Source organism: Chaetodon trifascialis, chromosome 2, assembly GCF_039877785.1.
Source record: "Chaetodon trifascialis isolate fChaTrf1 chromosome 2, fChaTrf1.hap1, whole genome shotgun sequence".
In the NCBI taxonomy this organism is placed as follows: domain Eukaryota; kingdom Metazoa; phylum Chordata; class Actinopteri; order Chaetodontiformes; family Chaetodontidae; genus Chaetodon; species Chaetodon trifascialis.
In genome coordinates, this window is record NC_092057.1 from 19,624,717 (window position 1) to 19,649,940 (window position 25,224).

The 25,224-nt window shown below is 43.1% G+C and overlaps 1 protein-coding gene across 2 annotated transcripts in view; it reads left to right on the forward strand.

Annotated features, from left to right (window-relative positions):
• Positions 1-1,048: 1,048 nt before the first annotated feature.
• The window catches only part of LOC139346561 (phospholipid phosphatase-related protein type 5-like), a 45,826-nt gene continuing 21,650 nt past the window's right edge, over positions 1,049-25,224 (forward strand). The window contains exons 1-3 of one of the 2 annotated variants that reach the window (XM_070985706.1): positions 1,049-1,577; positions 6,181-6,291; positions 22,792-22,980. In XM_070985706.1, the coding sequence (XP_070841807.1) occupies positions 6,181-6,291; positions 22,792-22,980 (300 nt within the window). In that variant the 5' untranslated portion in view covers positions 1,049-1,577. The remainder of the gene's footprint in view (positions 1,578-6,180; positions 6,292-22,791; positions 22,981-25,224) is intronic. The other variant, XM_070985699.1, reaches the window with a different exon arrangement.

A 25,224-nucleotide genomic window follows, 5' to 3' on the forward strand; every position in this document is an offset into this window, starting at 1 on the left:
CTTTAGACAGAGCCACGCTAGCTGTTTCCCCTTTTTTCCAGTCTTTGCTCTCAGCTAAGCTAACTGGCTGCTCGTTGTTGCTCATGTTCAATAGGGGTTCACATGAAGCACACACCTGTGGGGCAATGCCGGAGAGAAATGTCCCAGTGTCCAGCAATCACTTGGTGCCATTGTAGCATGTCCAAACATGTACCCTGACACATCAATGCACACGTGTATACACATGTACAGAAATACACACTGTCTGTGTTTTAGCCTGGGGGGGGGGGCGGGGGGGGGGGGGGGGGGGTTATAAAGTATGTGATAAAGGGAAACCCGTGCTATTATGCAAGAATACACCAATGCGCACACACACACACATACACACACACACACACTGCTGGTGAGCTTGCACCTGGGGGCCTCTGACCCACATAGGACCATGTGCAGGATGCGTCCCACTTAACCACTTGACGGTGCATCATTGACCCGCTACCAGTTTACTGTCTGAAGAGCTGAGCTGGATTGTGGTCCCAGCATACAGGAACTCACACTGTCATTATTATTATCATTCATGTTGAATACAGAAACAAGCTGCTCAAAAAACTCACTAACACCATACCTGCAGATTACACATGGCTTTTTTCTCTCCCGCTTTGGCTTTCTGTGTTCCCATAATTGCATAGACACACAGTCACACAGTCACACACACACACACACACACACACACACACACACACACACACACACACACACACACACACACACACACACACACACACACACACACAGTACCACTGGAACACACAAACACCTGTGCACTCACATTCTCACTGAGCCCATGGTGTCTGCCAGTATCAAAGTGGTTTCCTGGGGTACTAAAGTGCACTGTGTCTACCATTTTAGCCACTGTGTTGCCTCAGCCTCTGACACACAGAGTCCCTCCTCCTTTCTCTCTCTCTCTCTCTCTCTCTCTCTCTCTCTCTCTCTCTCTCTCTCTCTCTCTCTCTCTCTCTCATTTCTGCTCTCACTCTCCACTCCAGCTGTCTCATTCTCTTATTCCCTCTTCCCACTCTCTGTTTTTTCCTCCTCCTCCTCTTTGCCTTCCCTTTTTCTCACACACAAGCATACAGATGCACACACACAAACATACTCTCTCTCTCCCATCTCTCCTTGTATCCACCAGCAGCTGTGCCGAGGAGCCTTCCTCACCAGCCTGTGGATCCCTTCACTTGACTAATTATCCTTGAAGTGTTGTTGAAGATCATCATATTTAGCTTAGCGACCTAGCGGCAGAGTGCAGACAGATATAGACTAGGCTGGCTGGAGGCTGGGTGCCTGGCACTGTGGAAAGCTCTCTATCTCCCTCTATTCACAGTCAGTGCCGAGGGCTTCTCAGTGGCGGAGCGGCGGAAGTGAGAGGCGGTTTTGCTTTGAAAGAGACGAGAAGGGGGAAAAGAGAAAGAAGCGAAGCTGACACCACAACGCAACCAGAGAATGGGAGTCCGCTGCAGGAGCAAATCCTCCTAGAGACAGAGACTGGAAGGAGGCAGCGGTCACTGTGCAGCAGCACTGCTTCCAACATACAGAGATTTAAGGTGAGAGTTTTTCAAACCAGTTACTGCCCTGCTTTTTCTTCTTCTTCTTCTTTTTGGACAGGGGCTGTTTCTGAATATGTGTGTGTGTGTGTGTGTGTGTGTGTGTGTGTGTGTGTGTATGTGTGTGTGTGTGTAACAGACAATGTGCGTGAGTGTGATTGTGCATCTCTGTGACCCACATTGTTGAACCTGAGGTGCAGCACAGGAGGCATTCTGTGCAGAAGACTCTCTCTCTCTCTCTCTCTCTCTCTCTCTCTCTCTCTCTCTCTCTCTCTCTCTCTCTCTCTCTCTCCATCTGTTATACACACCTACATACAAACACACACACACACACCTACATACAAACACACACACACACACACACACACACACACACACACACACACACACACACACACACACACACACACACACACACGCACACACACGCGCACACACACACACACACACACACACACACACATAGCGCCGTAAGCTGTGTAGCACCACTTGTTGGACTGACATCCAAGTTGACATGTAATGAATACTGGGATGATGGTCACTTGTATGTGTGCTTGTGTGTGTATGCGTGTGTGTGTGTGTGAGAGAGAGAGAGAGAGAGAGAGAGAGAGAGATAGTGAGTGGGTCTTTCGTTGCTGTGCGAAGTGCAAAGCTTACGGATGTACATCATAGTGAACGACATTAGACAGCAACATAAGACACAATCAGTCATGCCAACCTCATGCCTGCTTGCTTCTCACTGCTTTGGAAGATGGGAGCATAAAGGAAGACTAAATACTGTATTTACATCAGACAACCTCCTGTGTGTGTGTGTGTGTTTGCGTGTGTGTGTGTGTGAGAGAGATTTACAATCCCTTTATCTTCTGCCACAACTTGTACAACCTGTCCTCTCTTTCCTGAGCATCAATGAATGCTGTTTCACCAATCAAAGCACTTTGTGTAGCCGATGTTCGACCACAGTTGAAGCTTGAACTCATATTGGAATAATGGGAGAATAATCAGATAGATATTGTTTCCCGTGAGGCAGACAGGCGATAGTGAAGAAAGAAAAGTGAAAACGAGTATATGAACCACAGCATGAATAATTAACACACTTAAAGGCAGGGAGTGTAGTCTGCACTGCTGAGCGTGTGCGTGTGTCACTCAGCTCAACGTTGCATGATGCACAGACAGAAACACTTTGCAGCAAGATTTTTGAGGGAAATTTGGGGACATTTTGACCACAAACAAGTCTCATTTGAAACTATAAATAGAGCCTTCATGATAAATGTCTGATGTGGAACAGAAACTGCGTAGAGGGCCTTCACTGCCAGATAATTGAAGTTCAAGTTAGTGGACACTGTGACAGCACCTGAGGTGATTTTGCGGACATGGTGATTTCTAATCCTCCAAATCCTGCATGTTTAAATTAAAGAGACCATTATTCAGTTGCTGTGCTGCTTTCCTTGTTTGTAGGTTGCTTTGTGTATTGTACACAGGCTTTTAAGGGATATCCAGGTTTTAATGAATTTCTTTGAATCTCAGCTTGTTGTTGGTTCAGAAGACTGATAATCTAAATAAATCAATCAAAAATTTCTGTTCGATTAAATGGTTCCAGATGAGAGAAGATCTAAGTGAATTCAGGTTTCTGTGAGTATTACATCTTTAATGCTTTAGTTATTAATGCATACACTTCAGTGCTCTTAAAATGTGCTGGAGCAATATTTAACAGAAATCTTTTTCTGTTGTCAACACATGCAAATACACACTTTGAATCATCAGTGAGGATGACAAGATGGTGTGTTTTTTTGTGTCTGTGTCAGCTTTTTATTTTTAAATTGTCTTTGCTTTTTGGTTCAAATTGAACATCTTTCTATGCCACTGATAGGCGTTCAGGAGCACTATGAAGACATGGACGCATTCCAACCTTGTGAGGTGGCTCCCTCCCTCTCACCAAAAACAACCATTGATTAAGGAAAGGGCTGACACGGCAGCAGACATTTGCCCTCAGCCATAAAGTCAGCGAGATAATTGTTGTCAAGGAGATGAGCGAGCAGGCTCGATATCTGAGAAGAGAACCAATTGGCGTTTGACTCAATAAAATTATACTGAAGACTGCTGAGGGCACTTGCTTTATGATTGATAAAATCATGATTTCAAAGTTGGCAGTTCTTAGAGAAATTGCATTTACTGTTTGATTCAAATGCCTTTGAATGCCTTTGGAGGCGTTCATAAATACAAGAACTGAAGCTCACATCATTTAACATGAGTGCAGTCATTTCCATGTCAGAAAGCCCTGAGCATCTCGTAAGATGGCCTTCCTACTCTAACTTTCCTCGTCATCTCTTTCCCTGCTTCCTCATATTCTCACTTTGGGGACTGAAGCTGTTTTTATTCAACTTCTACCTGTTATCCCCCCAATCTCTATTATTTCCCATTGCTGAGTCTGCTGGCTTTCACCCCACCCTCTTCACTTCTGAAGAGTCTCCGAACGTCTGCATCATGACTTTGTCTCTCTCTTATCTCTTTCTGTCAGGCTTTTGTTTTTGATCATCGCTCCTCTGTTTCCAGTCTACTTCTCCTCCTTTCAACCTCATTCCCCCCCTCGACACTTTTGATTGTCTCCAAGTACTGGTGTGTGTACCTGTATGTGTGCATTTTTGATGTATCATGCAAAATGCATCTTTGTGGGCACCTCTGCATATGGGTGAGTGGGTTTGTGAGTGTCGTGTGTGTGTGTAAGTGTAAAAATAGACGTTTTTACCCTGATGGCAGACAATGATAAGATTCCCTTTTTAATTATCAATAAAACTGACAACATGAAGCTCATGGACTATCAGCAGTGTTGAAGATCCCTGGTGTATTCATGGATGAATGGCACATAATGAGCTCCAGGTGTAAAAAGTAATTATGGTACTTCTATCTAAATCTCTCAGAAGTAGTGTAGAAATACTGTTTTACAAATAAAATTAAAAATTTTACCAAGTGAAAGGACATAAATCAACGTATACTTACAATGTCAAAAGTAAAAGTACTCATTATGCAGAATGCGCTATTTCATAATATTATGCATTACTGGATTACAATTACTGATCTGTCTGTGTGTATAAAGATCACTTTACTGTTGTAGCTGGTAAAGGTGGTGCTAAATGTAGTGTAGTTTAATGTACTGCAGGGCAGCTTAATCTATAATAATACTCCATCCAGCCATTGTCTATACCCGGCCATCCCTTTCGGGGTTGCCGGGGGGGGCTGGAGCCTATCCCAGCTGTGATTGGGCAGAAGGTGGGGTACACCCTGAGCCCGCCGCCAGTCGATCGCAGGGCAACATATAGAGACATACAACCATTCACGCTCACACTCACACCTAAGGACAATTAAGAGTCACCAATTAACCTAATGAGCATGATTTTGGTATGTGGGAGGAGGCCGGGCTGCCCGGAGAGAGCCCACGTATGCAGGGGAGGAACATGCAAGCTTCGGACCCGGGGATCGAACCGGCGACCTTCTTGCTGTGAGGCACGCACACTACCTGGCTATAATAATACTTTACATTATAATTTAATGATTGGTTTTATTTGGTATTGATAATCTGAATCTGCAATAAGTAGCAACTGAAACTGTCAGAATAATGTGGAAAAGTAAAAAGCACAACATGTCCCTGTGAGAAGTATAAATTAGCATAACGTGGAAATACTCGAGTGAAGTACCTCTAAACTGTTCCTAAGTACAGTACTTGAGTAAATGTTACATTTCGCCACTACTTGCTTGTAAAGCCAATTATCTGAGATGAGAATTCTAGTCTTGCGTATAATTGAATGCGCTTCTCACCTTGAATGTTGGCATTGAAAGCAATGACATGCAGTCGGCTCATCCAATATGAAAGTAATTACTAAACACAGCTGTGATGCCCCGCACCACCTGGGAGATGGGAGCGACACCAGTGTAATATACACGGAGCTTAAAACACCTTACGGAGGTTAGCTTTCGTTGTTTGGCTTCTAGCATGTTGCTCAAAATGATCAGACCTCACACTCAACTTTCAGGTGAAGAAGAAATTGGTCAACAAATTGCTACTTGCCTCTTTACTGTGACTCAACAGACTATGAAACTCTCACACTGAGATTTACTCTAAGCCAGGCAATGAATATAAATAGACTACTATTTACACTCTTGTATCGCCTGGAACTCAGACTACTGCTTAGTGACTCACAAAGTTGAACGCTAACAAGGTGCCAGTCAGGTCCCTTTCCTCACCAACAAGTCAAGCCAATTACTAGTTTTGTTTGACTGAAATTTTGTCGTCTTTCTTGCTATTATTCTTATTATTACTGTGCCTCACAATTCACCCAGGCTGCTCTCACAGTGTCAGCCAATACTGCATCTATTTACTTTTTTTTTTTGTATTATGAACATTTATAACAAATTACAAATGATCAAAAGTGCTCCACAGCTTCATAAACTTTGATCCGCATATTCATGAATGTTTGTCTGTGCTTTGATGCCACGTTCAACTTTTGCAGTACATGAAGGGGTTTGTCTTCCTACTCTTCACCCAGCATATTCTTTTGACACAAACAGAACAAAGAAAACTAAAGCTTCGCAATGACCTTTAACCCCGCAGATGCTTGGTGGTCAGCTGTCAGCTCAAAGGAGGGTGATGAGGAATCTTCCTGATGAGAAAGGCCTGCAGAAGACCAGCACCTACATTGTGCCGTGCTTCCTCTTTGTGGAGGTGAGTGTTCGGATGTATTTTGTTCAAAGGGGAACAGTATAGTGCGCCATGGTGACTTGTTGTGCTCATCAGACGTGACTCACATCTGAAAATTTGAGCCTGATCTGACCTGAACATTCAAAGTCATACTGAAAAGTGGTTTGCTCCCTGCTTTTGGTTGTTATGAATCTACGACTGAAAGCAATATTTGTCATATTTGGACTACATCTAGACTCTAAGATCTCAAAATTTTATGTGCTGATATTGTACAAGTTGAAGGAGCTCTGCAGGTGATGGAGGTTTTCAAAACTCTGGGAACTTGGAATCACACAGAGGAAACTGACGGACACATGAAAGCACATTTTACAGTCCTCTGCCTGTGAATGTGGTCTTCCTCTTCTCTTCCATCTCTTTCTTCCGTCATTTCACATGTTTCTCACGGCAGATTAGCAACAATGAGCATCAGTTGGGAAACTGCCTGAATTAGCAGGCTCTGTTTTCAATTCACTGACTCCCCAAAGAAGTGATTGATTTGACTAAATTGTCACAAATGGGTAATTACCCTGACTCCATGAAGCATTTGGTGATTACATTCAGCAGGAGGTATCCTCACAACAAAGGCCCTCTCCAGTGACCTTTTTGCTCACAAGCTCCTCGATTCCTTTCCTCCGTTCCTCTGCTCTTCTCACGACTCTTCCTCTCTTCCTGTAATCCCTAAATGACCTTCTGGTGGAGGCACTCATGGCCTCTGCTACATTTCCTAATTAATTGGCCTAATTACGAGCGGAAACCCAATTAGCCAATGCCACTGCTTACACGCTGCAAGCCTGTAGGTCCTCCGAGTTACAGCAGCGATAGCTGAATGAGCTGAGTTATCTGTTTTTTTAGCATTAAAAAAACAGCTATTTGCTTTTGCATTTACCTTAGAAATGTGATTTTACACTCCTATCTGGTTTCAGATATTAAAATTTGAGGTGGGTGGAATTTGGTGAGTCAAATGGGGCCATAGAGAGTTGACTAGATAAGTCAGAAGTTCAGTTTTGCAATACCAGATAGCCTATGGGCAAACAAGGGAGCTAGGGATAGATATGGACGCGCTTAAACAAATACAGATCTTGTGAAAAGTTGTTCTTGTTGCATTAAAAAAAAAAGTTTCTAGTGTAAACTGCAAGCCGCATCTCTCCGTAGCGCACCTCCAGCAGCACCTCTTCTCTCCTGGAGGATTTTCTTCAACCTCGCTCCTCCGCTGCTTTCTTTGTACTCATTCACTCATTCACAACATCCTCTCGAGATCATACTATAGCTTTTCTCGTCGCCTCTTTGTCCCTCGTCCAATGCAGGAATCCATCCTGCACTCTTTCCACATAACAATACTCTCCAGCACACCTCTGTTGCCGCTGCATCTCTTTGTAGCACAAATACCCCCCAATCCCCACAGGTTTACTCGCGGTCTTAATCTTGCTTTTATTTTCTTTCATTGTGCTTTGGTATTGGCTCACTCTCGGCATCCTCTTGAGGACTTGTTATAATGATTTTCCAGCTTTCTAATTTTTTCATAGTGCATCTATAATATCTCTAGGCTTATATCTGTCAGCTGAGCTCCACCCCTTCTCCGGTATGCTTTTTGATGGTCTCTTGAGTACTGCCCAGTCACTCTTTTTATACAGATTCCCCACATCACTCCTCTCCAGCACTTATTCTCTTGAGTAATTACGTCTTTTGCACCATGGATCTCTCCATTATTCCCCTTTACTCGTAAAGCTCCATCTCCTCCTCCCACTCAAAAACCTGTCTGCTGTATAGCAAAGACTTCCGTTCTCCTCATTTCTTCTCAACGCTTCTCTCCAGCTTCATGTTTCCTCTGGGGTCTCCATCATTTCTTCTTTGTTCTTTTCATTTCTGCTCTTGTTTCTGCTCATCCCACCCTCTTTCTCAGGGCAAGCAGACCTTGTCCTCGTGCTCAGCCCATATCCGCACTAGAAGGTGGCACGAACATCTATCATCCTGGGTAGGAGGTGTTACGTGCAGCTAATGCTGGCTAATCGCATCTATTGTTTTTATTTTGTTCAAACACGGCCAGAGGTGGGCCACTGTAAATCTAGTTTGACTTTAATGACTATATATGCACCTGAATTAATCTGTGTACATTGCAGTAGTTTAATAAAGGGCATTTTTAAATTCAATTCCCCTCTCTGCTGTGTTCGTACTGAAGCAGCTCGCTGTAGCATAGCTCCCCCCGGAGGGCACTCACTCCTTTGTTGTTACATTAGCATCTCATTATCCATTTCTTTTCAATTCAAACGCCCAGTCTTATTCCTCTTTCTCTCTTTTGATCTGGTATCTCATCCCCTCTCTCTTTTCCTCTTTTTCTCACAATCCACCTCTCTGTCTCTCACTGTCTGGTTCCCTCTCTCTCTGCTTCCTCTTCCTCTATCACTTCATCTCTATGATGCTGGCCCTTGTCCTCTTTCTGAGCCAATCCCACTGTCAGTTCATCGCTCCTTCCATCTCAGGGCTTGTCTGCCATCTCTAATTTTGATTGCAGCATCTCTACTTTCCCTCTGCTCCCACTTTCCACATTTCCTCCTTCTGTCATCTTCCCTCTGTCTCTCATAGTCATCGTTTTCTTCTTGGGCCAGATTAAAGTGTGAGAACTGGTCTTATCAGGTCCCTATACAAACGAGGGATATTTCACACAATTTTCTTTTAGCAGAATTGGATAGAAACAGCATAATGGCAAGCAGATAAGTCCTCCTCTCTTTCTCTGTCTGTGTATCTTTCCCTCCCCTCGCCTGTTGTCGTTCCACGCTGTCACCGCCGTCATGCTGCGAAGCCACACAAGAGACTGGTCAGGGGCCTAACAGAGGCACTACTTCAAAGGATCCTCTTTAAAAAGTCATTTTGATATAACTGATGTCTGACTTGCTTTACAGACTGGTGGGTGGGAGGAGGGTTGTGAGTTGGTGTGATCTAGCCCAGGCAGACGTACTGTGAAAGTCTGTACTAAAGCTGAGTTACAAAGTGACTACAAGTGGACTCTTTGAGCGGATCTCACTCAGCCTACAACTTGCAGCCAGCAAATAGCTGTGTGGTATCAGCTGTAGATGTGATTATCATTACTGTTTGTTGTTAGCGGATGTACTGTAGCTACTAATCCATGGCACCCAGCCTTTGCAGCGTGTATTCTGGCTTTCAGGCTTTGCTGTTCAGCCTCGACTGCCAGCTTGGTGTAGAGGAGTTCCTCCTCTCCGCTCCTTCCTCATGCCTCGTTGGCTGCATCCTCCTGTGGCACAGCGAGTTCTGTAACGCAAACAGGCTGCTGAGCATCGGACCACATAATGCTTCAGGTCTACGGCCTGTTCTGTCTCTGAAGATACTGAAAGATGTTGGTTCATGTCTGCTTGCATCTCTCATTTGCTAGCTTCCCCATCGTTGCTCTAATTTGTGCTGCTCAGTAATTTTTGCCAAGTCAGCAATATTTTGCTTCATGTGAAAATGTAATGCACAGGTTTTTAGGCTTGTGTCATATGCTCCTGATTTGCAAACGCGTTGTGAAGGACATGCAAACCATTTTCTGTTGAGACGTTAAACATATGTGCAGCCAAAATGTTCATATTGAATGTGTGTGCAGAACATCCACTGATGCGTTTGCTTTAATATCAATTCTTGTAACATGAAGTCTTCCTGTAGCAGCTAAAGCAACATTACACTTTTTCATGGTGATGTTTAGGGACACGGTTCGATTGGAGGTGGGAGAAATCTGATAAACTGCATCAAGTGATGTCACTTGAGTCAGCATCTGTTGAGGTTGTTCTTCATTTGTTGAAGCATACAACATTGTTTCTATGAGACAGCGTTGCTCCCAGTGGTTACAGCTGGTGCTGATCTTCGGTTTTTCCGTGCTTGACGTTGAAGCACATCAACTTCAGGACACAGTTACCTTGCTTATTGACCGCACTTGTGTTGCTGCGTTTGAGCGCCGATGGCCTCTGGCATCTTTCTTGGTTAGGGTGTGAAGGCAGCTCGATGTAGGCTTCTCCAATAATGATTCGCATCCTAAATACATCAGGCCTACAGTTCACTACAACAAAGCATCTTCCGCTCAGCGTGTGCTAACTTCATCCACATTCCCTGCTGGGTTTGACACTGCCTCAGTACATCTTCTTCCTCCAAGCAACACATTTGTTCTATGTGTTTACTCTTTTCTAAAGATGTTTTGTTCCACACAGCTTTACTTTACTGTGCTCACAGTTTCTCCATAACTAAACACCAAATTTGCCTACTGAACTACTCTATTAGTACTCATTTTCATACAAAATCCAGATTTACTTTGCAAAGTTGAAATCCTGACATAGAAACAGCTTAACTTCCTCAGCCCTCACAGGCCTATTTCCTAATGTATGCTACTGATGATTATCTTTACTTCTCTTTAACCTCATTATGGACATTTTATACTGTATACCTTCAAAATTTCTATTAGGAACAAGAGAGAGAGAGCAATTGTATGTAAGAATAATTCACTCATAGTCCCTGATTGTATTACTTTGTGCTAGCATATTTTATTGATTAATACTCTGCTGTGAGTTTCAATTTTTTTTTTTTTTTTTTTCTAAATGCTCGCACAGATACTTCTTATGTGTCTCCTCCCTCTCCAATGCAGATATGCATACATGCGCACACACAGACACTGGCACAAAGACTCATTCTCACATTATTCTCTCCCTAGTTTCCCCCTCATTATCTCCCAGACTCCATGAATAGCACCTGCCTGCCTGTCTGCTGCACTGGGATTTCTCAGCACTCTGAGTGCATGTTTGAGACACTTGTTAGCTGGCTGCCTCCTACCTGTTATCACTTTAAGGAGGAAGCCAGGGATGAGAGACCCTGTATGTCACCATATAGGCTGATATCATTTGCGAATATTGAATAGAGTAGCCGCCTATCTAGGCTGCAGCACTGAGGCCAAATCTTATCAGAAAAACAAATATAAGATCCTCACTGGAGTAAGTAAAATTGCGTATGGAAGATATAATCATGTCCTCGCTCTTGCTCCTTTTCTGAGCAACATGCAAATAGGATTCAGAAATGCAGATTGATTCTCGTTGCTGCATGTTGCTCTGAATAAGGTCGGCTCAATAAGTCTAATTTCAAAATCAAGATATTCACAATTTATGAATCTGGCATCCTTTCTGGCTCAAGGACACTGTACATCAACATCAGACTTGTTACTGAAATCGTTTCCTTGCCTGCACTGCAAAAGGAACCCATTAAAAGGACATTAAAAAAGATGCAGTCCTCTTTATTTCTGGAAAAATAGCAACGCATATTAGACAGTAATTTATTTTTAAAATTAATATGTGTTAATTCTTGTTTATGTATGTAAGTGGAGAGCTTTGGAATGAAATCTTTAATTGCACTGTAGGGCTTTATGCAGGAAGCACGTCTGTATGTACGAGCCTGCATCTGCTTTCATTCTTCTCTGTTTGTAAGATGTGGGGGCATGTTTGCTTGAGGACTGGGGATTTTGTAGAATTATGTGATTGTTGCTGTAAAGAGAGGGAGAAGTGAGCGGGAGGAGGAATGGGTGAGGGAGTTACAGAGTGGAGCAGATACTGTAAATGCAAAGAGACAACTGTGTGTGTGTGTGTGTGTGTGTGTGTGTGTGTGTGTGTGTGTGTGTGTGTGTGTGTGTGTGTGAGACAGAGAGCAGATATGGAGAGTTTTGACAGTGTGGATGACTGAGTGACATGGAAGGATATGAAGCAAGAAAGGGGGGAAGCAGAGAGAGAGCGTGGGTTTGAAGATTACTGAGGAAAAACGCTTTTTAGCAGAAGAAAAGAAACGAAGAGATGAGTTTAAGATAAACAAGGTATGGTGTTAAATACAACCAGTAATCAGACAAACAAAAGAGGTGGGGGAAGAGAGAGACGGGGGGTGGCATGTGGCTGCCTGCAAGATGAATGCCTGCTTTGATCGTCCTCCGTTCCCTTGTTCCCTCTTCGTATTTTACCTTTCTCTCAGCTTCACCCTCTTCCACTCCCTCGTATATCCTCATTTGCTCTCTTTCACCTCCTCTCCCCCTGTTGTTTTCTGCTGCCTTCCTCAGTTTTATTTCCCAGCGGTACGCTCGGGTTTGCCCTTCCGTGATATACTAATGTCTCATTAACTCTTTTATCCGTCTGTTTATCTTCTTCCACTTTCCCTCTGCTGCCTCTCCCAGGCCTCTCTTTAAGGCTCTACCCCACCGGCTTGTCCACTGTTTTCTATCAGTCGTCTCATCTATCTTTCACTTGTCTTGTTCAGTGTGTTGTAATACAATCCAGCGACACCAGGCGGCAGTCAAGCCCATTCATTGGCTGGTTATCCATGCTGATTCTGTCATATGTCCTAGTAGGATTTTTTTTATCTTATTGCTCATTCATGTACATGTGATTTATGCAAATGAGTATGTGTGAGAGGAGGATGGTGTGTGTTTGATCTTTTATGTACAGTCCTTGTGTTAAAGTGACTGTGCGCATGTGATTGTGATCAGACATTGGCTTTTTTAAATCATCTGCTGTCTCAATTGCTGAGGAATATTCACCGGCTCTAATGATGTGAGCGAGTGATTATGCGAGATCATCAGGAAACTAAATCACAGCGAAAAGGAGGAGAGGTGTCGCAGCCTCGTCTTATGTTAATTTAGGCAGCTTTTTGTGCTGAACACTGTGAGGATAGTAACTCTGTGAAGCCTTCTGACACCGATCTGACACTAATGGAAAAAGTGTTGCTCTTCATAATAATATTTCACTGTGCTGTTGCGAGGATATGTTTTCAATTTGTCAGTTAATTTGAGGCTAATTAATGAGCACACTTTACAAACAGATGTGCCATTTAAGATATGGTAGATTTATCAAAGAAGGGGAGATCCTTTTGTGTCCCATTGAGGGCTGGCACTTTAGTCCCTCATTCATAAGCAACATATAAACATGTAATAAAGGGTTTATAACACACTAGAAATTATAAGCAGATATATGCATTTCTTAATGTGTTTATCAACAAGTATAACAAGCAATAATATAAAATATATCTTATATCAATATCAGAAGTTGCTGTTCATTAATAAACACGTGAAAATTTACTGTGCTGCTCACAATTATATTATAGTGTGTTATAAACCCTTCATTAAATGTTTGTATTTACAGTAGATTTAAAGTAAAATCTTGCCCAATATTGAAACTAGACACCTTTGTCAGTCTGGAAAAAGAAAAGTGGATTTGTTCAGTGTGCCATCTCAACAGTATCGAAAATTGGTTCAATTTTCTTTCCTTTTGTCCTTTTCACTGGGAACTGTACAAAGCTTTTTTCAGCAAGATAAAAACCGAAATCGATTCAGTAAATATGGGTGATGCACAAAGACTTTGTCGGCTGTGAAATGTTTAAATTAGCCAGTTACTCGGAGGAATCCCAGGAAATGAGAAAAAGGCCCTTAATGGGGACACATTTTCACCCATGTGTGGCATTTCTTTTCTTTCCTCTGCTATTTGGTGGAAAATCTGTTTGAAAAGTTTCACATAAATCTGTTTTGTTGAAAGCATATGTTGTAACTGATGTCTTTTCATTCGTTTCTGTATATGCAGGTGCATGATGTATTTGTTTGATGCTTGAGAAATAGTGGTCTCTTGTAATCTCATGTGGGACTGGCCAAATGTTTGGCATGACACAGAACTATAAACTGTAAGTAAGAAATTGAAATGTAAGTTTTGCTTTTCCCAACGTGTCTGCTGCCGTGTGTAATGACACACGTCTTCTCGTGCTCAGCAGGACTCATTCATACTATAGTTCGTACTCACTCAGACACATATCAGACATTTTGGGAGCATAACGAAGCAGCATGTCTCCTTGTCATCCTGAGCAGTGTGGCATTCGTTTTCTCCCGGCAGGGTGCTGTCATCTCAAACACCAGCCTCCATCCACACATCTCACCTTCTGTAAACATGTTTGACTTTATCAGTCGACTTCCCTGCCATCTGGCCGTTCCACACAGGCGAGGTAGATATGCACCACTTATGTTCAAGCTCACAGTTTGGCCCCAGGAGACTTTAGTGATGCCCACATCTATTTTGACCACCCTTTTCCCTCCCTATAGCACACTATTATTGTCACATTCTATTTTCTCCCTTTCTGGTTTATGGGCAGGAGATTTTCCTCTGTTTCTGTCACATCAGTGCCATATTAGTCTCTTTGATTTTCTTGCCTTTGCTCCCTTTGAAGTGCAGAGGTATGAACATTAAGCCTTAATTACACGGCCTGATAAGTCTCTTTAGTTTACTGGGTCAGCCAGAAAGGGGTCATCATCTTAAATCTGTCTTATTTTATAAACTCTGGTTTCATCCTGTGGCTGAATTTCTGCTGACAGATTCAAGTAGCTGAATCGAATTGAGTTTCATTGCATAACAGCGTAATTCCTCATTTATCATTCCTGTCTGTGAAACCAGCCCAGATTTTTAATGTATGAGTTAGAAAAACCAAATATGCATGATCTTAAAGGTTTACCCGTTAATGTGTTTGCTGTGATATAAGCAGGATCTGGTTTGAAAGGCAAACAGTTTAATATAGAAAACATCACACATGTACAGATTGTGTATGTTCGATTGTTAGTCAGTGTGATCAACATTTTCTACGTCAAAGGAAACATGAGATGGTAAAACTGATGTCTTTTCACTTCAGTTGAATGTTTACAAGGCTGTTTGTGTTTGTGTAGGAGTTTGTGGTCTATGAGCCTTTGACCCTCAATGTATGCCATCAGAAATGCACGGTGGCTTTATTTTCTCTAATTCCATTTCTTAAGATTCTCTTTTTTCTCAAACATATATGCGTGGAGCCATTGTCTTTATGTTACTGGACAGATGTACCACTGATTTCAAAAAGAAGAGGTAAGAGCTGATAGAAGAGGAGACAGACTGGGTTAGTGCCTGATACTCTCTGTGAGGTCTTCATCCCAAAATGACAAATCGATGAGAGAGAGAGAGAGAGAGAGAGAGAGAGAGAGAGAGAGAGAGAGAGAGAGAGAGAGAGAGAGAGCTGAGGGCCAAGGTCTTTGGGACTTTGAGACTGAACTATTCCAATGGCTAATTTGCACATTCAGACTAAGAGATGACAACAAACTTTGTGTTTGGCCTCTAGTATTACAACCCTGATTCCAAAAAAGTTGGGACTCTGCGTAAAACAGAGATAAAACAGAATGTGATCACTTGCTAATTCCTATTGACATATACTCAATTTAACAAGGTAGAAAGACAACCTATTGAATGTTTTTCCTCATCAATTTCATTGATTGAATGATCCAAGATGGCTGCCTCCGGACACTGCTTTACATCTGCCCGGCTTTCACCTTTTCCAAGAGGACCATGTAATGGAGCTCTCGGGGAAAACCAGGGGAGGTGAAGGTTGGTGTGCAGATAGACACCTAGAGACTATATTCAGAAAATATAACCCTTTTAATCACCGTGGGAGTTCTCAGTGAGTTCCTAATCTACTCTGCTCAGGGTTTACATTCCGCCTCAGTCCTCCAAATCCCTGCTCATTGGTCTTAGGGACTCAATTGAGCAAATCTCAGCCACGAACTACCAAAAAACAGACATCATAATAGACCACTGCTACACAACATTAAAAGATATATGTCCCTCTGTCCTCCGTGCAGCCTTGGGGCTCTCCCATCACTGTTTGACCCATCTTCTTCTAACCTAGAGGCAGAAGTTGAAATCTGCCTGATGCAAAGCTGGAACCACAGGCCTACTTTGACTGCACTGATTAGAGCGTTTCTGAGGCTGCTGCGACAGATCTGGCTGGACTCACTTACATTTACACTTGTTTTTGTGAAGACTTGTGTGGGCCAAACCCAAACGTTCTGCACGTACAACAACATAAACCATGGTTCTCAGCTAAACTCAAGGAGGAGGCCTACAGAACCGGGGACAGAATCCCTTATAACTAAGCCAGGAAGACACCGACAAAGGAGGTTAAAGTAGCAAAGAGGTGCTACACCGAAAAGCTGGAGGAAAGCTCTTCAGCTAACAACCCTTCATCAGTGTGGCAGAAACTGCAGGACATTTACAACTACAGGAGACCCCCCCCCCCCCCCACACACACACACACACACATACAAACACACACACACACACACACACACACACACACACACACACACACACACACACACACACACACACACACACACACACCACCCAATTGAGAACCATCAACTGGACAACGACCAGAATACAAACTACTGCAGGTTTGATAGGCCGACATCAAAAACCATCAACCACCCTGGCTCAGACATCAAATAACCATTCACACCCCCTGCACCACTCTCACCCCTTCCACTGACCCCCCCACCAGCACCCAGGATCTGTGAATAGGATGTATGCCATCTCTTTAAGAGACAGAAGATCAGGAGGGCATCAGGCCCAGACGGCGTGTCTCCCTCCTGTCTGAAAGTCTGAGCTGACCAGCTGACACCCATCTTCACATAGATCTTCAACAAGTCACTGGAGCTGTGTGAAGTTCCCTCATGCTTTAGATGCTCTATATTAAGTCTGAAGAAATCCTCTGAGAGACTGGTGTTAACTCACCCCAGCAAACAGGTCAGTGGAGGACGTATTCAACGCAGGACTGAACTACATCCTGCAACACCTCGACCACCCAGGGACATATGCAAGGATCCTGTTTATGGACTTCAGCTTGGCGTTCAACACTATCATTAGAAAAATCCTCCATGCAATTTTTCTCAATTTGATTCCAGCAACATGTTTCAAACAAGTTGGGACAGGAGCAACTAAAGGATATTACTACATGAGGTCAGGAACACTTGTAATACTGTTGCTCAGTAAACACAGTTCATTTGCAAATGGTTGCATTCTGTTTTTCTACACATTTTTGACAGTGTCCAAGCTTGCTTTTAAAATCAGAGTTGCAATATTTGCAGTCTATGATCATCTGGGTCTTAAGATTGCTTTACATTATATATAATAAAGCAGTCAATTATTTACATCATCTTTCATCACGTGGTCCCTCATCTCACCATTTTGTGTTAGGAAGCAGTCGACTGAGAGGCATAATAAGATTGGGTGGTGGGGGATTACCTGTGGTCTGAGCGCACTACTGTATCTCAGCTGCTGCATGCAGGAGCATTCTTTGGACATGTATACAGCACATTTGGATTATGCTTCTCAGTTGGGGTTTTGCCACAGTTATTGACACATGGCCTTTGCCTGTTTATGGTCAGGTGTGCGTGTTGTAAACAAACCATCTAGCCAAAAGTGTGCAAGGTTGGGGCAGAGATGCATGCTCAAAAGAAAAACCCACATTTCTAGTCGGAAGGAGAAACAGAGATACTTTTAAACATTATGAAAGACTTTGCAATGCCGACCTTTTCAAGAAGGTGGTTGAACAAATGAAAGAGGCAGACTGTGTTTGTTAATTGAAGAATGCGCGGCTGCATGTGAGTGAGGAATATTGGTGGAGGACTAATTTTCATTAGCCATGTGAACAGATTAGTAGGAATATTGTCTTCTGTGGAATATGGACAAAAAAACAGAATATTTTGTCCTCGTAAACATAATCAGTGTGTCATTCAAGGATATGGACAAATTATGTATTTTGTCTTTTAATTTGGAGGATTCTTCTGGTTTTATTAATAGGCAATTCTGTTAGAGCTGGTAATTTGTTACCATAGGTTCTTTGTCTTAGACCCTGTCTGCAGGCCAGATTTCCCAAATGATCACTAAAGATTAGGATTTAGCTGAGAGATCACTGACAGTAAATCTGGAACAGGCAAGTACCAGAGGGCCAGCGCAAATTAGGTTTAATGAAAACGTTGCTGTTAGCACAGGAACATACAGCTTTGATATGTTTCTAAAAGCTATCAAATGATCTGTTTTGCTCGCAAAGGGGCGGAAAGTTGGAATGAGGTCTCAACTCTGAACGATAACACGGAAAGAGACTGAAAGTGACTTGTGAACAGTGAACAGTCCTCTAAGTGGAGGAAACAGGTGACAGACTGAGGATGACGACTTGTGGAGAAGAACCTGGAAATCCAGTTTCATATAATCACCTGAAAACCAGCTTTGGCTGGACTTACTGTGCAGTTTCTTTGAACCAAAAGGTGCAAGATCGGGGGCTTTTGGGGAAAATCCAAAAGTGTGCACTTTTTCTGACTTCCAAACACCTGAAGGCAGCTGCCATGTTGCGACCCTGGGTAAACAGGCTGTGCGGAGACGACTCGTGACCTGTCACGACCTTCCTGCAGCTCAAGTTTGTCAGTACTTTCACACCGTACACAGGATGCTTCAGAAAAAATGTTTTATGCAGATTAATTTTCCAAGGTGACTGTGCAGGATGTGCCTCTGTGCTCATTAGAAACCATCAACATGAAGTTGCTTTGACCTTTATTAATATTCAGACAAACTCGCTGTGGCTGCAGAGTGTACAGGAAGTTGGTTATCTGTTCATGTGGGAGTGAAGGGAGATGAGCTGTAAGGCTGTATTCAGCGGAGAGGCGGTATTTCCTGTTTGTGTTAATAAGATGTTTGATGGCTGCATTTATTGGAACTTTAATATTTTAGCCATACTGGAAATTTTCACTGTGGTTGTATTGAATATATATAAAGCACTTTCAACTCTAACTCACCTCTTCTCATGTATTATTCCACACACGTGCTTGTTTGATCTCTCAGACTGACAGTACAGTCAATAAGCACACAGCCAGTTTGAAAAGTAGATGCAAATGACGCGCATAATCTCCCAGAGAGGTTTTCTGCAGCTGTCGTCAAATGTTTGTTTAAACTTTGATGGGTGTTCGTCGACCTCCCTCGCTCTCTTCCTCCCACCTTTCTACACCTCCCTCCCTCGCTCCCTCCCTCAAGCCTTCTGTAGCTGGGCGAGAAGAGAGGAAGGGAGGATGGGAAGAAAATGTTCAACACACTGTGCCTGTGTCAGAGTTGCTCCTAAGACACGGGAATGCACCCACATGCCTGCAGACATATCTGAACACACTCTGCACACAGAAAACACACTCACACGCCCACTCGCTCTAACACACAAAGCTCATGTCGATGGAAACAAACATGGAAAAAACGAGGAGCTGCTTGATATTCTATATATAAACTACAGGCTGGAGGTGTTTGAGTAGTTTGCCAGCATGTGTGAGTATATGTGTGCACGTATGTGTGTGTTTCTGTGTCCCTGATGACTTTGCTTTTAAGGGCCTCGGGGCCTTCTTGTTGTCACAGTACAGCGTCCCTCCAGTGTGACACGCTCCTCACTTGGGACCCTGCAAAGATTATGAGGTCTCCTGCACACAGATTGCAGTAGATGAAGTTTCCCTGACAGTGTGATGTAAGGAGTTTGAATTAGGTCACGCTCTCTTTTCCCATTATCATTGTCGCTCTTAGCTGTGTAAAAAAGCTGAGGCGTGTTACGTGTAACAAGTCTCCCCTCCCCACCCCTGTCGCATTAGTCTAAGTGGGTAAGATGATAAACATGCTGGAGGAGGTTCTCTCAGCGGTTTGTCACTCGCTTAGCCATCTGCCACCGTTTCCTGTTCGGTGCTGTAAAGCACAGAAAGGATTCTCCGTCAAATCCTTCACAATCTAATTTTAAACAAATAAAAACAAAATCAGCACAAAACAATGTTTTTACCTTAAGTGGCGAACGCTACATTAATCCACTATGGCAGCAGAACAAACTGTTCATGTTTTTACCATTGTTCTCATTTTGTGTGAAAATGTTTTGACTTTGGTTTTAGATATTGCTGTAGTCATATTAAAGCTATAAAAAGCTAATAGGAATAGTTGGACACATAGACGCGTTAGGTGAGAAGACGGCCTGCTCAGGGACTCCCTGGAGTCTTGTCATCACTGTGACGTTGCCAGGCAACCGGCATAACTCCCCATAAACCCACAGCTCGTCTTTTGTACTCTTCAGTCTGTGAACAGATTAAACAAACAAGATATAATGTGTTTTCTGTGAGCTGTAGAGGTGCTCGTAGGTGGATTTAATTTTTTTTTTTTAACCATGGACAGAGATTGATTAGCAGTCTCCCCCTGCTTCCAGTCTTAATGCTAAGCTAAGCCAAGCTAAGTAATCATCTCCTGGCTCCCGCTCTGTATTTAATGCAGAGTGGAATTGGTCTTGTCATCTACCTTTTGGCAAGAAAGCAATTTGTGTGAAGTGTATTCCCCAAAATGTCACACCTCCCTTTAAAGCTTCATGCTACCAACACACTTTTGATTCCTATCTTGTTATAGCTATTATGTAATATTTTTACATCAGACCTGCTAAAACTCATCTGTTTTGTTGATGATGACTGTTGATTAGTGAATAGATATGTTTTTCTGTGGATTCTACTAGCAGTCATTTCTCATTAGTTTCTATCACTGAACTGCTGAAGCTGGGCTGACGTGACAGGTTAGAGACATGAGGAGATGATCCTGAGACATGAGGAGAATAGAAAAGTCACTCAAAAAACAGACAAGGCAAATCTCTGAAGCTGAAGCAAAGCATGAGAGAGAGCAAAGTGACCAAGACTTGTTACCAGGCTGAGTTCAACAAGACCGGTGAGGAGATCCAGGTTTTTATCCTGTGTTTGATGAGTGTGGATTGGCTGCAGCTGTGGTGGCTGATTGGCACGGGGAGCAGGTGTAGGTGAGCCGAGATTGCAGGGAAACACCTGGTCCAGACACACACACACACACACACACACACACACACACACACACACACACACACACACACACACACACACGTGGACAAACACAGAGAGACTGGCATGACTCAGAGGGACAGGGGAAACACAGTAAAGAGAGGAGGAAGGAGGCTTCCTGACACCCTCCTGCTCTTAATCCTTCCCAGGTGAATCAGAGACCTTTTTCTCAGCAAACCTCTTGACCTGTCAAGGAAAATCAGAGGTGGAACTAATAGCAGGAATTATATGTCCTTTCCTGCAATTACTGCCATGCAATGCACTGATTAATAATGTCATTAGTTACACCTGTGTTAGACAGGTCAAAATGACTGCTGTGAAACAGGTCTGCTCAGCCCACCTCCCTGTCTGAGGTCTGACTTTAACATATTAGTTATCACCCAATCCTTCTGTGGTTGAGAAACAAGTCTCCCACCACTGCTTTTTTGTTTACTTAATAATGACTATTATTAATATGGTAATTTACAATGGTACTGTTTTATAAACATTCAAATGCTACACATATTGTTAGCCCTCTAAGGTAAAAGAACAAATTGTTAGCATCATCCACCAAACTGCTGTTTCTTCCCAGCCTCGACGTCCCCAAAGCGATAAACCAGCTCAGGCTGCCTGCAGAGGCTCCTCATGTTTCACTGCTGATAACATGTGTCCTTCACATACAAAAGAAGTCAATCGAGCAAACATTTCGGCTGCAGATTACAACGAGCGTAATCAGCGGCATGCGATATGGCAAGTTATACTCAAACCCGCATTCCCCTTTTTAATGTTTGTGTTTCAGGCCTTTTCCAGCAGAGCAAACAAACACGATGACAAGCTCACGGTGCAGTTGTCTTTTTTTTTTTTCTGCTGAGAACTGGAGATAGGAGTTAGCATGCTGTTTACTGAAGTATTAATGAATAATTACTACTTGTGCATCTGTCTCATCTGTACAGATTCAATTTTTTTTAACATGTTTTCTATGTTTATCATCCCCTCTGCCTCTCTTACTCTCTCGCTCTCTCTGACACATGCAATCTGTTATGAATTGCTAATATGTTTTTATTATCAAATTCCTCTTTAAACAGTTATGAAGGTCATATTTTATGCTTCATGTGCTTTGCATACAGCTGGTATTTTATATGGCAGAACAGTAGTGTGGTACGATAACAGCATAAGTTATGCAGAGCGTCATACACACACATCTTTTCATCCAACCCTCTGCTCTTCCCAGGGTTGTTTCTCTCTCTCTTCTCTCTCTCTCTCTTCTTGCCTCCTCTTGTCTTCTCCAAACCTCTGCTCTTTTTCATCCCATCTGTGTTCTCACCCCCCTCCCTCCCCCATCCTTTTCCTCCATACATCGTTATTTTCTTTGATCGGTCTCCATTTGTTTCTTTACCCTCCCACTCTGCATACTGACACCACTGAAGGGATCTCTCTCTCTCTCTCTCTCTCTCTCTCTCTCTCTCTCTCTCTCTCTCTCTGTCATTGCTCTCTCTTCCCCCCTCTCTATCTTTCTCCTTATTTGTCTCCCTCTGTCTCTATCTCTACCTCCCTCCCTCCCACCCTCTCCCTCTCATCCTCATCCCTCACTATCTCTCCACGCACACTTGATTCATTTTACACATTACGGAAGCATCCATCATTTTGCTCTGAGAAGGAAAAATCTCTCCTTTTTTCATTTTTTATCCGTGACAGTATTTTCCACTCTCCTCTCTCGGGCTGTCTTTTCTTTCATAACTCCTACACTCTCCTGTGGACCCAATCCTAAAGCTGGAACCAATATGTTTTATTTCCAGCTGGTCATCATGGCAGGGACCGTTCTGTTGGCGTACTACTTTGAGTACACGGACACGTTCCCCGTGCACATCCAGGGCTTCTTCTGCTTCGACAAAGCCTACTCCAAGCCGTATCCAGGACCAGAGGACAACAGCAAGGCGCCGCCCGTCCTTGTCTACTCCCTCGTCACCGCCATCCCCACTGTGACGGTGAGTCTCTGTTCAACTGTGAAAAAAAGGGAAAGAAATATACTGCCACAGGTGGTCATCATGCACACACACACATACACACACACACACACACACACACACACACACACACACACACACACACACACACACACACACACACACACACACACACACACACACACACACACACACAAGCAGTTCCCCCTCATCTACACGTGGTGTTTGTGGAAAGAGGAGAGCAGTGTGTGGGTGTGTGTCCTCGTGGTCTCACTTCTGTTTGTGTGGATGCGTTCTCTGTCATAACCATGGCAACGGGCACTATATTTGTCCTCCACAGAGCAGTCAGAGATAGCTACAGTGTGCACAGAGTCTGTTCTTATTTCAAGACTGCACGCTGCTAAAACAGAATAAAACATCAGTCCTAAATGGCTTCCCTTATCCATGCACGAGAGGAGGCACAGTTTGGTTATTTTCACCAGACCGTCTTCATCCAGGACTTAAAAATGCATAATGAAGCACGTTTAATAATTAAACATCTATACAGAATTGCAATTTGTAGGTCACGAGTTCTTGGCAGAATGCACATTTCTGCAGCAAGTCAAAAGCAAATGTTCAACAGCTTTATTTTTGCCATTCTTCATAGTAACTCAAACATTTCCACTGGCACTACATGCGTTTAAAATGAACACTGTAAGGCACAGTCATTATTGTTTTTGGTCTTGTGGATGTTAAATTCCATTACAGCAGCCGTACTTTCCTCTCAGTACAGTGGGACCTTATTAATAATGAAACATAGCTTCACATCCTCATCAAAGCTCTGTCTCCATGGCTGTCTGTCTTGTCCCTCGGGGCTTGTCTCTTTGATGTCCTACAGTTAAGTGGCATTACGACATGGCTGCCTCTGAGCCACATATTAGGGCAGCGCAAACACACACGAGTATGACTAAAAGTATGAACACATGTAGATGGACATAATCATAGACTTCGAAACATGCAGCTCTGGATCATTGGCTTCTATACAGATGACAGTGCCCCAATGCCCTCCTTTGTCAGCCCATTTTCGGCGTCTTTCCTCAGTTTATCCTGTTAAAAATATAGGCCTGTTTGACTCGTTTATAGACAAGTATTATTGATAATAACGATAATGTTTTGACTTTTCATGGTGGCATGTTTCACAGGGTATTATTCTGAGACTTGAGTCAATTTAGGAGTCATTGGAGGTTCAATCCTGTCTTTTGAAGTTTTGTTGAAGGACTGTTCATTTGTCTACATTTTTGTTTCTAATTCTAATGATTTTATTCAGCGTCATTGCACACACAGGCACACACACATGTATGACAGATGCACAGGTGCACTTAGTCTTTTTGTGTGTGTGTGTGTGTGTGTGTGTGTGTGTGTGTGTGTGTGTGTGTGTGTGTGTGTGTGTGTGTGTGTGTGTGTGTGTGTGTGTGTGTGTTGGGAGCCTAACATGCACTGGAATGGATGGGGGCTGCGGGCACCAGGGTATGCGAGCTGTGCAGAGTGGGAGCGGAGTGGCATGATTTTGCCTGGAGTGTGAAGCGGCTTTTTTAAAAGTCAGAGCATCTGTGTTCTCCCTCGCTCCAAGATCCCGCTCCATCCCACGAGCCGCTGTTCAGATGCAATAAAAGAAAGCAGATATTCACCTCACTTTTTGCTCAATTCTTTTACTTTTAGCCACAAACAGAAAATGGAAGAGTTCCACGACTGACAGCACAGCCCTTTCCTGTAACAACATCTACTGACTTTGTGTGTGTGTGTGTGGATTGTGTCTGTGTGTGTGTGTTTGACAGCTCCAACTGATTTTTAAACTTACTAAAGTTTTCTGTTATTTTTTTCTCCACACCCTCTCTCTTTTTGCTGTCTGTTTGTATGATGATGAGGATGCATATAACAGGATATCTGCAGTTTCTAGTTGGAGTTAAAATAAATAAAATGGTACTCCACTGATTTACTGTTAATGCTTCCCATACTGTGGAAGACAGGTGATAAAAACAATAGTCAAATCATAGCAGCAGAAATTGAGATTTTCTGGCCTTTATTCCTCCTTTAGAGCAGATAAAGTCAAAAACATACTGGATCCTACACTTCCCATGTAGCAGCTTTCATTAGACCCTCTTTTCCTGGTAAAATGTTCTCAGTTGGGTAATTTTGCCAGATTTTCAGAGCAAGAGAAGATGTTACACAACAGGTTGAGTGGTTCTCACCATGACCAGTAACATGGATGGTTTGCCCCAGAAAGGC